Here is a 13,900-nt window from a genome sequence, read left to right on the forward strand (position 1 = left end):
GTCCTTCTTATTAAAAAAAAAAAAAATTGTGGTAAAACATATCTAACAAAACATTTACCATTTCAGCCATATTTACACGCACGATTTAGTGACATTAATTACGTTCACCATGGTGATGCCCCGCCTACATATACTCAATATGAACAATTGTATGTGACTCTTTTTCATCATTATCTTAAGTAGCTTAAGATCCTATGGGTTATTCTACTAAGATGTCTTTATGAAAATAACTCTTGCAGGCTCTACTGCCATAGAACAGAGGAAGGAAGAAGGCCTGGCAATAGTCCAGGAGGTCAGAGAGGGGAAATGTGTCAGAGAAGAGATTACTCCATCTCTGCCTAAGCCACCCTCCCTAGGAAAACCATTACCCCATCCACCCTCATCTGTCTAGTGAGATTAACCCAGCTGTGCCTGAAGAGTCTTTGTCTGAGATATTGTCTAGGACAGCGCCCAGGGCATCGCCTGAGGCAGATGCCTTACAGGACACTGCTGAATGTCCTCAGGACTCATACCCACTGCTCATTTTTGCTTCTAGACCTATAACTAGACTGAAGTCCCAGCCAGCCCCAAAGGGTGAAGTAGAAAGTGTGATCCAGGAGGAGGTATGCTATGTGCCCAAAGAACTGCTTGGTTTTTCTAATACATACAAACAGAAACCTGGGGAATATGTGTGGGAATGGCTGTTAAGAGTGTGGGATAATGGTGCAAGGAACATAAAGTTGGATCAGTCTGAGTTTATTGATATGGGCACATTAAGTACAGATCCTTCATGCAATGTTTCAGCTTGAAAGGTTAGAAAAGGATCTAATAGTTGATTTGGTTTGGTCGCTGAAGCATGGTTTAAGTGGTGGCCTACACTAAATCAGGTTGAAATGCCAGACCTGCCTTGGTATACTGTAGAAGAAGGTATCCAAAGGCTTAAGGAAACTGGCATGTTAAAGAGGATTTATCAAGGTAGACCCACAGACCCACCCATGCAGTGCCCAGAGGACACACCTTTCACCACAACAGAGGAACCGATTTGTGAGGGGAGTCCCAGCATCCTTGAAAACTGCTGTGATTGCTATTTTATGTAAGTCAGATTTGATAGTGGGAACTGCCCTAACTGAAATAAGACACCTCACTACTATGGGGCTCACTGGACCCTGTGGTGGCAGGGGCCAAGTGGCAGCACTTAATTGACAAAAACAAGGTAGGTGTGGTTACTGTAATGGACGGTGGTACTCAGAATTGGGTTGGCTACTTAGTCATGGTGTCCTCAGGAGGGAAACAGATGGGAAATCTACTAAATATTTACTTGGTATGTACAAACAGAAGAATTCTAGGTCAAGTGAACAGCAGTCCAACCAGCACTGCAAGAACAGAGAGTCAGGGTCCCTCAATTAATTCCCAGGCTTGAGTTTACAGACCCACAATCCCTTGAATGAAGGGGAGGCTGGGTCCCCTTAAGGAAGGACCTTATTGCACTGCCAAAAATTTATACTGTTGATCTTTCTCCCTTTCTGTTAATCCTTCTCTAAGGGGATCTACGGCCTTTTACAAGAGTGGCTGTTCATTGGGGAAAAGGAAATAATCAGAATTTTCAGGGATTACTGGACATTGGCTCTGAACTGATACTAATTCTAGGAGATGTAAAACGTCACTGTGGCCCACCAGTCAGAGTAGGAGCATGTGGAGGTCAGGTTATTAATGAAGTCTTAGCACAGGTCCGTCTCACAGTGGGGCCAGTGGGTCCCTGAACCCATCCTGTAGTGATTTCCCTAGTTCCAGAATGCAGAACTGGAATACACACTCTCAGCAACTGGCAAAGCCACACACTGGATCCCTGACATGTGGAGTAAGGGCAATTATGGTAGGAAAAGCAAGTGGAAGCCATCAGAACTGCCTCTACCTAGGAAAATAGTAAACCAAAAGCAATACCATATTGCTGGGGGGATTGCAGAGATTACTGCCACCATCAAGGACTTGAGGGATGCAGGGGTGGTGATTCCCACCAGATCCCGATTCAACTCGCCTATCTGGCCTGTGCAAAAAATGGATGGATCTTGGAGAATAACAGTGGATGATCGTAAACATAACCAGGTGACTCCAACTGCAGCTGCAGATGTGGTTTCATTGCTTGAGTAAATTAATACACCTCCTGGTAACCTGGTATGAAACTACTGATCTGGCCAATGCCTTTTTCTCGATTCTGGTTTCAAAGGATCACCTGAGGCAGTTTGGCTTCTTTTGGCAAGGCCAGTAACACATTTTTAGTGTTCTACCTCAGGGATATATAAACTCTCCAGCCCTACATCATAATTTAGTCTGCAGGGACCCTGATCACCTTTCCCTTCCACAAGACGTCACACTGGTCCATTACATTATGCTGATTGGTCCTAGTAAGGAAGCAGTATTGACAATTCTAGACTTATTGGTAAGTAAGACATTTGCATGCTAGAGGTGGGAAATTAATGCGACAAAAACCCAGGCAGCTTCCACCTCAGCGAAATTGCTAGAAGTCCAGTGGTGTGGGACATGTCGAGATATTTCCTTCTAAAGCAAAGGGTAAGTTGTTACATCTGGCCCCTCTTATAACTAAAAAGGAGGCACAATGCCTGCTGGGTGTCTTTAGATTTTGGAGGTCACATATCCCTTATCTGGGAGTGCGACTCCAGCCTATTCATCAAGTGTCTCGAAGACCTACTGGTTTTGAGTGGGGACCAGAACAAGAGAAGGCCCTGCAACAGGTTCAGGCTGCTGTGCAAAATGCTCTGCCACTTGGGCCATATGATCCAGCTGATCCAATGGTGCGTGAAGTGTCAGTGGCAGATAGAGATGCTGTTTGGAGTCTCTGGCAGGCCGCTACTGGTGAATCACAGCACAGACCCTTAGGATTTTGGAGCAAAGCCCTGCCATCCTCTGCAGATAACTACTCTCCTTTTGAGAAACAGCTTTTGGCTTGTTACTGGACCTTAGTAGAGACTGAACACTTAACCATGGGCCACCAAGTCACCATGAGACCTGAAGCTGCTCATCATGAACTGGGTGTTGTTGACCCACAGAGTCATAAATTGCGACATTCACAGCCGTACTCCATCATTAACTTTAAGTGGTGCATACAAGATTGGTCCTGAGCAGGTCCTGAAGACACAGGTAAGTTGCACGAGGAAGTCACCACTCCTGTCACATTATCTGCCCTCTCCCAGTCCGCACCTATGGCCCCATGGGGAGTTCCTTATGATCAGTTGACCGCGGAAGACAAAACTCATTCCTGGTTTACAGATGGTTCTGCACGATATGCAGGCACCACTCAAAAGTGGACAGCAGCAGCACTATAAACCCTCTCTGGGGCATCCCTGAAGGACAGTGGTGAGGGGAAATCCTCCCAATGGGCAGAACTTCAACCAGTACACCTGGTTGTTCACTTTGCTTAGAAGGAGAAATGGCTGGATGTGCGATCGTATACTGATTCACGGGTTGTGGCCAATGGTTTGGCTGAATGATCAGGTACTTGGAAGGACCACGATTGGAAAACTGGTGACAAGGAGGTATGGGGAAGAGATTATGTGGACAGACTTCTCTGAATGAACCAAAGAAGTGAAGATATTTGTGTCTCATGTGAATGCTCATCAAACGGTGACTTTGGCAGAGGAGGGTTTTAACAATCAAGTGGAAAGGATGACGTGTTCTGTGGAAACCAGTCATCCTCCTTCCCTAGCCACTCCCATCATTGCCCAATGGGCTCAACAACAAAGTGGCCATGGTGGCAGGGATGGAGGTTATGCATAGACTCAGAAACATGGACTTCCACTCAATATCGCTGACTTGGCTATAGCCACTGCTGAGTGCCCAATCTGCTAGCAGCAGAGAACAACACCGAGGACTTAATATGATATGGCACCATTCCTCAAGGTGATCAGCCAGCAACCTAGTGGCAGGTTGATTACACTGGACTGCTTCCATCATGGAAAAGGCAGTGTTTCGTTCTTACTGGGATAGAATCTTACTCTGGATAAGGAGTTACCTTTCCTGCATGCAATGCTTCTGCCAAAACTACCATCCGTGGACTCACAGAATGCCTTATTCACCATCATGGTATCCTACACAGCATCGCCTCAGATCAAGGGACTCACTTCACAGCAAATGAAATAAGGCAATGGGCCCATGCTCATGAAATTCACTGGTCTTACCATGTTCACCATCATCTTGAAGCAGCTGGCTTGATAGAATGATGGAATGGCCTTCTAAAGACACAATTACAGAGCCAGCTAGATGGCAATACCTTGCAAGGTTGGGGCAATGTTCTCTAGGAGGCTGTATTTGCTCTAAACCAGCATCCATTATACGGTCCTGTTTCTCTCCCATAGCTAGAATTCATGGTTCCAGGAATCAAGGGGTGGAAATGGGAGTGGTACCACTTACTAGTACCCCTAGTGACCCACTTGCAAAATTTTAGCTTCCTATTCCTATGACCCTATGCTGTGGAGATCTAGAGGTCTTAGTTTCAACGGAAGGAATCTGCCCATCGGGAGATACAATGCGGATTCCACTGAACTGGAAGTTAAGAATGCCACCCAGACACTTTGTGCTCCTCATGTCTCTGGATCAAAGGCAGAGAAGGGATTTACCATATTGGCCAGTGTGACTGATCCTGATTACCAAGAGGAAATCGGACTGATGTTGCTCAATGGAAGTAAAGAAGAGTATGTCTGGAATGCAGGAGAGCACTCAGGTGTCTCTTAGTGCTACCATGCCCTGTGCTTAAAGTCAATGAAAAACTACAGCAATGCAATTCTGACATGACTACTAATGGCCCAGACCCTTCGCGAGTGAAAGTTTGGGTCACCCCACCAGACAAAGAACCACAATCAGCTAAGGTGCTTGCTGAGGGTAAATTGAATACGAAATGGGTGGTGGAAGAAGACAATTCTAAATACCAGTTATGACATGTTACCAGTTGCAGATAGAAGGACTATAATTGATATGAGTGTTTCTTCCTTGTTTTATTATACATGTATGTGTGCATAGACATAGAAATGATTTTTGTTTTCTTCCCTTCCTTATAAAATATAAGATGTAAATGGGATTAGTGCATTTTCGGTTATATGCATGTTAGTTGTATCATGTTTGGCACAAGTATGACTTTGGAATTGTCTTTATTTAGAGATTGTGTATGGTTTAAGGAGGTGTACACAGGTGCCAAGTTGACAAGGGGTGGACTGTGATGGTTGTCATGGTGTCATGGTTGTCACAGACTGTGATGGTGTCAACTTGGCTGGGTCATGATTCTCAGTGGTTTTGCAGTTATGTAATGATGAAGTTTGGCAGTTATGTAATGATGTAATCACCCTCCATGATGTGATCTGATGCGATCAATCAGTTTTAAGGGGACTTTCCTCGGGGACGTGGCCTGCATTCAGTATACATATGGACAGTCTGGCAAAGCTTGTTTGCTCACTCTGGATCCTTGCTCATCATCATCTGAACTCTAGATCTCGGGACTTGAGCCAGCAGCCTGCTGCCTGATTTGTTGATTCTGGGATTCATCAGCTTCTGCAGCCGCATGGGCCAACAGTCTGTCCTCTGATATGCTGATTTTGAGGTGCTCTGCCCCTGCAAATACGTGAATCAGGAGAAGCCGCCAGCCTGACCCACGGATATGGGACTTGCCAGCCTCCATAGCAGGGTGAGGCATTTCCTTGAGATAAATCTCTATATATATCTATATATGCTTCACTGGTTTTGCTTCTCTAGGGAACCCAACCTAAGACAGTGGGTGTCAAAAAGGTTTCCTATCAAAATTTCTGTGTAAACCAAGACCTGGAGGAGGAATCAGCCAAATAAGGAGTGGAGAATAAAATTCCAGGCAGAAGGAACTATGTGTCTGTGGTACACACACTTTAGTGACCCCCAAGAGTTACACCCTTATATAATTTCCTCCCGTAGAATGTGGGCAGAACCTATGACTTGCTTCTAGCCAACACACCATGGCAAAGGTGATGGTTAGTCACTCCCATGATTCCGTTATATTAGAGCCCATCTTAACTAGAGTGAGAGATTTTCCTGCTGACCTTGAAGAAGGGAGCTGTCAAGTTGTGATGGAGTCACAAGGCAGGGAACTATGGGTAGTCTCTAGATTCTGAGAGCAATCCCCGACTGACTGCAACAAAAACATGGGAACCTCAGTTCTATGACCACAAGGAACTGAATTCTACTAACAACCATGTTGGAAAAGGACCCCAAACTCCAGAAAAGAACACATTCTGGCTGACATCGTGATTGCTGCCTGGTGAGACACTGATCAGTGGGCCCAGCGAAGCCATGCCCAGACTCCTGACCCATGGAAACTATGTTTTGGTAAATGGGTGTTGCTTAACGCCACTAAGTTTGGGGTCACTCGTTACACAACAATAGATAGCTAATACAATACCCGTGCATGCCATCTCCACTCTATTAAATGTGTATATCGTAAATCACCAAGTGGGACATCCATTGTGCCCTTTTCCTTGCTGAGAGGCCTCAACATGATGCCTAAATACTTGGCAATGATCTCACATGAGTTCAATGGGAAGATACATTCTCTCTGCCTCCATTTTTCCTTTTATATTCTTCTTTTTTTAAAATAAAGAAATTCCTTGGTGAGAAACTAGATAATATGAGTGGAAAGAAAATGCATCTCAGACCTTGCCCTGCTACGTGACGGTTCAAGAAGATCAGGCTTCAGGACCAACTCTTTTGGGGATGTACATATAATCAGAGGTCTCCCCATAGCTGTCTGCTGTGTCCTACATATCTCCATCTTCCCCATGTGGTAAGATACTGGTGGGGAGGGAACGGGGGGAAAAGTCAAATGAGCTTCAGGGCTGGTCTCTGGTACTGGGACAAGAGATCATAAACCAATTTTATGGCCACTTTTTGGCGTTCAGGCCAGACTGTCTGCCTCTCATCTCGTGTCTTGAGTAACAGGTTAAGGACCTCAGCCATGCCAGCATGTTCAAAGAGTGGACTGGGATTTTGGTGGCTTATGGAATTTCAGCATTGTCTGCCGGTCTCCTGCTATATGGTGGGTGGTGTGTGTGGGGATAACAGCTGGGATTTAAATTATGGAAAGTTAGAAGGATCTGTGAGTCCCTAGGTGGTGCAAACGGTTAATGAATTCAGCTGCTAATAGAAAGCTTGGAAGTTTAAGTCTATCCAGAAGTGCCTTGGAAGAAAGGCCTGGCGATCTACTTCTGAAAAAAATCAGCCATTGACAACCCTATGGCACACAATTCAACTCTGATACACACCTATTGACTTTCTGGATGAATACATACACACAAACACTTAGGGTCAGATACAGGTAGTCCCCAACTTACTATGTACTGGAGTTACAACGAATCACACAATCATCTTTTTTTTTTGTTTTGGTACATTTTATCATTAGTAATAAGTACTACATGTAATGTTGCAGTGTGCAATTTGCTGATGTCATCATTATCTGTAAGTTGATATGTAATGTTTCCAACCCCCAAAGACAAAGACCAGATTTATAAAGATACTGATAATAAAGGCAACAATAATGAAAACTAAAAGAAAAAAAAAAAAAAAAAGGTATTCAGCTACGTCAGAACTGACTGATGATGGAGTCATCAGAACAAAGCCCCGTCGCAAATTGAGGACTACCTGGATTTCATTGTGTCCTCTAACAAAAACAAGCGTACCTGAAAAGTCAAGGACTTCAAACAGAAAGGTGTCTGCTTAGAAGACCAAAGGTTACGGTGGGCATGATCACATGAGCATCTTGCAAACGTTAAAAAAAACAAGTGATTGGCACGACCACCGAACACAAAACCTGCGAGCATCATGTTAACATCACCGAGGTGTTCGGTGGGGTACTGTTACCTTGGTCTTCCCCAGCTGCCACTCGCTGTTGGAGGCGTCGTAGAGCTGCAGCAGGGCGGTGCACTTTCCTCGGACGTCCTCGGGCAGAGTCAGGTTCCTCATCAGCATTTTATACCTGCAATACAAGGACGTGCGGTGTCACCTTGGACTGTGATTCCCTGTATGCCAAATCACCTTGGAAAGAACAATCCATTCAGCTCCAGCTTGCCTTTTGTAGAAGTCCTGAAAGGGTCTTCGGACAGCGTACCCAGCCTTTCGGATCCTCACCGTCTCCAGCATCCCAGAGTATCGCAGCTGGTTGAGCACAACTGCCTGGTCAAACTGGTCTGGCATCTAGAACACATGAAAAGGGAAGGAGATAAAGTTAACAAGGCTACTTCCATCATTGTTTTACTTACATGTGTGCCTTTGAGCATGAGTGCACATGTGCGTGCACACAGACACACACACTAGAATTCTGAACATACATAAAAACACAGAATAGGAGATAAACCACCATATACCCCTCACCTAGTTTACCCAGCATCTCCCTGTGTAAATCCTGCCAACTATGAGCTCATTTACTTATTCCCACTGTACATATAGAGGAACGCTGGTGGTGCAGCATTAAAGTGCTTAGCTGCTAACCAAAAGGTCAGCGGTTCAAATCCACCAGCTGCCCTGCAGGAGAAAGATGTGGCAGTCTGCTTCCTTAAAGATTTACAGCCTTGGAAACCCTATGGGGCAGTTCTACTCTGTCCTACAGGGTCATTTTGAGTCGGAACTGACTCAGCGTCAATGGGTTTGGTTTTTGGACTGTGCATACATACACATATACACAAACGTTGTTGCTGTTAGGTGCTGTTGAGTCGGTTCTGACCCATAGCGACCCTACGTACAACAGAAAGAAACACTACCTAGTCCTGCACCATCCTCACAATCCTTGCTATGCTTGAGCCCACTGTTGCAGTCACTGTATCAAACTTGCCCGCCACAGGTGACCCTGCTGATATTTGAATACTGGAGGCATAGTTTCCAGCATCACGGCAACGTGCAAACCCCTACAGTACAAAAAACTGACAGATGCATGTGGGCACACACATATATGTATTATGTATGTATGCATACAAATATGTATATATACTTTTATTTTTGTTGTTGAGAATATACACAGCAGAACCTATGCCAATTCAATAATTTCTCCGTGTATAATTCAGTGACATCGATTACATTGAGTTGTGCATTCTCACCTTTCTTTTCCAAGTTGTTCCTTCTCCATTAACATAAACTCACTGCCCACTAAGTTTCCTATCTAATCTTTCAAGTTGCTGTTGTCAATTTGATCTCATATAGATAGATCTTGAAAGGGCATAATGCTCCAGACCGACATTCTTTACTAAACCTGTTGCTGTCGAGTTGATTCCGACTCGGAGTAACTCTACAGGACTGATCAGAACTGCCCTATAGAGTTTCCAAGGAGTGCCTGGTGGACTCGAACTGCCAACCTTGTGGTCAGCAGGGTTTCCAACATTCTTTACTAGTTAAACTATTTTTTGGTTTGGAGAAGACTTCAGGGGATATTTCTGGTTTAAGGTTTAAAGATTATCTCAGGGCAATAGTTTTGGAGGTTCATCCAGTCTCAAAGACTCCAGAATTTCTGGATTCCATGAGAATTTGAAATTCTGCTCTGTATTTCCCTCCTTTTGATCAGGATTCTGCTATAGGCAAACCTGGTGGCGTAGTGGTTAAGTACTATGGCTGCTAACCAAAAGTTTGGCAGTTCGAATCAACCAGACACTCCTTGGAAACTCTATGTGGGCAGTTCTACTGTCCTATAGGGTTGCTATGAGTCGGAATCAACTCGAAGGCAATGGGTTTATTGAATCTTTGATCAAAATGTTCAGTAATGGTAGCCGGGCACCATCCAGTTCTTCTGATCTCATGTCAAAGGAGACAGTTGTTCATGGAAGCAATTAGCCACACATTCCATTTCCCCCTCCTATTCCTCTCTTTTTCTCTGTTGCTCCAGGCAAATAGAGACCAATTGTTGTGCTTGCATGGCAGCCTGCAAGCTTTTAAGACCCCAGGAGCTAAGCAAGGAATGAGAAGGTAGAACAGAAGCACTAAACACATTATTAGGCCAATTAACTGGGATGTCTCACAAAAGCCATGACCCTAAACCTCCAAACCAAGGAACCAAATCCTGTGAGGTGTTTGTACACAAGCAACCTCAGCAACTGTTTTTTTGTTATTGTTGTAAATATATCTATCACACAACTTTTGCCAATTCAACTTTTTACAGATGTACACTTATTGACATCAATTATATGAATCGGCTGTGCAACCCTTAAGCATCGCAATTTTTCCATAACTATAAACCAAAAGTCAGTGTTCCACAAGCAATAACTCCCACTGTATATCTTGAAGTCCTAGACATCACATCAAGGAGCTCTAGTGGTGCAATGGTTAAGCACTCAGCTGCTAATCAAGAGGTCATTGGCTTGAACCCAGCAGCTGCTCCATGGGAGAAAAGTCCTGGTGATCTGCTCCCATAAAGATTATTGCCTACAAAACCCTATGCGGCAGGTCTACTCTGTCACATGGAGTTTCTGAGTCAAAATCGACTCCAAGGCACCTAACAGACATTGTATCATCTTAACTGTAAATATTTCAGTATGTGTCACTTTTTAACATAACCACAACACTATGATCATATTGTTAAAAATACCAATCATCCCTTAATATTAATCAGTATTCAAATTTCTGATTGTCTCCCAAGTATCATAAATATATCACCATTTCAAAATCTACTTTCTCCAAAGAATCTAAGGTGCCATACAAATACCACTTTATTTACTTTTTCAACTTTCTATAAAAAGGCATTGGTTTAGCTAAAGGATACAGTCAGTGACTAGGTGAGGGACACACACACACACTACAAGGATACATACAAATTGAAATAAAAAAAGGTTGAAGTTCCCCTGGTAAAAATAAGGGGAGAGGGCTCCCCTCCTCCCATGTTCTTTTCTAATTCATTTTAGATAACTTGTAATTGTAAACTTTTTTTTTTCTCTTTGAAAAGTATGTAAATCTCAGCTGTCTCCCAGTCTGGCAGCTCCCTCTTTGAAATGTAACATCAGGTAATTCTCCCCTACTTTCCCGTTTGCAGGAAAGAGATTAGCATTCCCTCAAGTGGCCCTACCTCCAGTCATAAAGATATTAGAAAATTAACAATATTATCTTGAAACCGTGAACGTGACGTGTTGCATCAGCTTAGCTATAAAACTGTTAAGATTGCTTTCGGTCTTTGCGATCTCTTCAGCAGATCGCCTGGGATGCATTTCTTTCTATTTTTGTGGAAAGACTTTCTGGGTCAAGAGTAGAATTTGCTTTTGGTAACTTTTCAGCCACAACAATAACACACACATCAGTGATGCTAGTCGGTGGAGAAAAGAGAAAAAAATTTTAAAAACTTTAAATTTCCTCAATTTTTAGTCAAATACCCCATTAATTGAGAGCTCAATACCATTATCATGAAATAAAAGAAAGAAATTAGAATGTTAATCTACTCAAAGATAGAGGAAATCAAAGCAAGACTTGTTCTAAAATGTATTTTCTTATCTGCTCAGTTGCCAAACAAACTGGCATTGCTGACACAATCGTTTTTTCAGGGTAAACTAGAAAAACTTGGCCATTTACAACTTTCTGGACAGTGATTTTTTTAAATCCAACCACCCAATCCCTTACACTTAATTTGTACTTTATTACTGTATAGAGCAGTGGATAAAGTAACTGAAAATTAAGGTCACAGAATATAAGTAGTTAAAAAGTATTTTAAAAAAGTGGCTTAATTTGTGACCTTTAAGAATCAATTCTACATTGAAATCATTAACACAAAGCTAGGTTTAAAGCCATGCTATTCTGCCAGCTTTCAAAAACAGCAAAAGTAAACTTAAAGAATGCTCGCCAAATCTCCCTTACAGATTTATTTAATAGCTGTCATCATCGCTAGGGGAATGACTTCTCTTCTATTTAATGTTTTAAAATTGTCTTTATTCAGCAGTTTTCTAACCAAGTATAGCCAACAAATTAGGGCATACACATCCAAAGAATTATGATGCTTGGATTCTTAGTCAATTATCTGAAATGCACTTAGAAAAGTGACAAAAGGATAAAAATATGCAAACGGAATTACCCTTCATTACTCTTAGACCACATTTTAGACTGAAAAAACCAGGGACAGGAGAGTGGGAAGGGGCAAACCTTTCTGAAGGTATTCTATTAAAATGCTTCTGCTGTATTTATTTGGAAACAGAATCTGACCATTAAGCAACGTACAAAGACGAGGGTGGAGTGAACATAAAACAAAGACTGAATAAAAAAGTATCAGACTTACTCAACTTTATTAAATCCATCACCAGTGAAATCTTCTAACTTAATATTTAACCATCTGATGCTCAAGGACTTAACACCTCTAAAGCTTTTACTGTTCTTAACTCACATTCTTTTTACTTCCTTATTTTCTGTTTAACAAAGTCCATACAACTCCTCAGCTCAGCACTAGAGTTATGAAAACATCCTAAAAGATAATTACTAAAATGGATGTCCCGTCCAGAAAGTTCGGCAACACTTACCATCTTCCAATCTCTCCTAGGACACCCCACCTTCAGTGTGGCTATTCAGGCTAAAATTCATATGGAAAACAACTGCCTCACTGACCTTTCCCCCACAGCCAAAGACACTGAACAATAATGAACACCATTCCTGCGCTTTAAAAGTGCTCCGTCACCATGGCAACCCCTTCCACTCTCCGGCTAATTAGTGTGGTGTGGTTGTAGGATTTGATACAGCCCAGGGAGGGGAGGAGAGAGCCAGGGCTGGCTACTTGCAGGCTCCCATTGCGATTGTATTTCTGCCTCTTCATGGTAATTTAACCAGGGGGCAGGGGGATCTAGAGGCTGATTGTCGCCCTGGGCAACCACATTGCAATCGCCAGGAGGGAACCACCTGTACTTCCACTGGTGGTTCTGTTTTTAGTTTCAACTTCCTTTTCTGGCGAATTTAATGTTCAAAGATGACACAGCTGGAGACTGGACAAGTAACAACTTAAAGGCATTTTTGCCTTTCAAAATTCACTTCAGCACTCCAATCTCCACTGGTAACTAGTTTTCCAGAACTTGAGTTCATGCTCACAAAGACTTCCTGTAGTGCCCTAACAGAGAAGTTCTGATGGCGACAAATAGGCTGGATTTTGGAAGTAACAGCCAAAAACCCACTGCCCTTGAGATTCTGACTCACAGTGACCCTATACGACAGAGTAGAACTGCCCCATAGGATTTCCAAGGAGCAGCTGGTGGATTCGGGCTGGTGGATTCAAACTGCCAACCTTTTGGTTAGCAGCAGAGCTCTTAACCACTGTACTACCAGGGCTCCAGCGACCCTATAAAACCAAAAAGCCAAACCCACTGCCACTGAGTCGATTCTGACGCATAGTGGCCCCATAGGGTTTCCGAGGCTGTAAATCTCTATGGAAGCTGACTGCCCCATCTTTCTTCTGGGGAGCCACTGGTGGTTTTGAACTGCAGACCTTTCGGTTAGTAGTCCAGCGACCCTATAGGACAGAATAAATCTGCCCCATAGGGTTTCCAAGGCTTTAGGGAAGCAGATCACCACATCTTTTTTCCACGGAACGGCTGGTGGGTCAAACCGTCGACCTTACCATCAGCAGCCGCGTACCTTAACAACTGTGACACCAGGATTCCTTAACAGCCATAAACCAGGGCAATTATGGCACCGCTATGTGGTCTTGTTCCATTTACTGAGTATTTATTAAACATCTACTATGTGTAACTCACAGTGACGCTGTAGAACAGAGTAGAACTGCCCAACAGCGTTTCCAAGGCTGTAAATCTTTCTGGAAGCAGACTGCCACATCTTTCTCCCACAGAGCAGCTGGTGGGGTCGAACCGCCAACCTTTTAGTTAGCAGTCGCAATGAGTCAGAATCAACCCTATGCGAGCGACCCGACTCGGAGTCTTGGCGAATACACCTGATA

At 43.4% G+C, this 13,900-nt stretch overlaps 1 protein-coding gene across 1 annotated transcript in view; it reads right to left on the bottom strand.

Annotated features, from left to right (window-relative positions):
- Positions 1 to 13,900, bottom strand: part of MYO10 (myosin X) — a 300,329-nt gene that overhangs the window by 44,873 nt on the left and 241,556 nt on the right. The window contains exons 21-22 of the mRNA XM_012557740.2: positions 8,075 to 8,199; positions 7,867 to 7,981 (exon numbers count right to left, since the gene is read on the bottom strand). Of these exons, the coding sequence (XP_012413194.1) occupies positions 7,867 to 7,981; positions 8,075 to 8,199 (240 nt within the window). The remainder of the gene's footprint in view (positions 1 to 7,866; positions 7,982 to 8,074; positions 8,200 to 13,900) is intronic.

Source organism: Trichechus manatus, unplaced genomic scaffold, assembly GCF_000243295.1.
Source record: "Trichechus manatus latirostris isolate Lorelei unplaced genomic scaffold, TriManLat1.0 scaffold00116, whole genome shotgun sequence".
In the NCBI taxonomy this organism is placed as follows: Eukaryota; Metazoa; Chordata; class Mammalia; order Sirenia; family Trichechidae; genus Trichechus; species Trichechus manatus.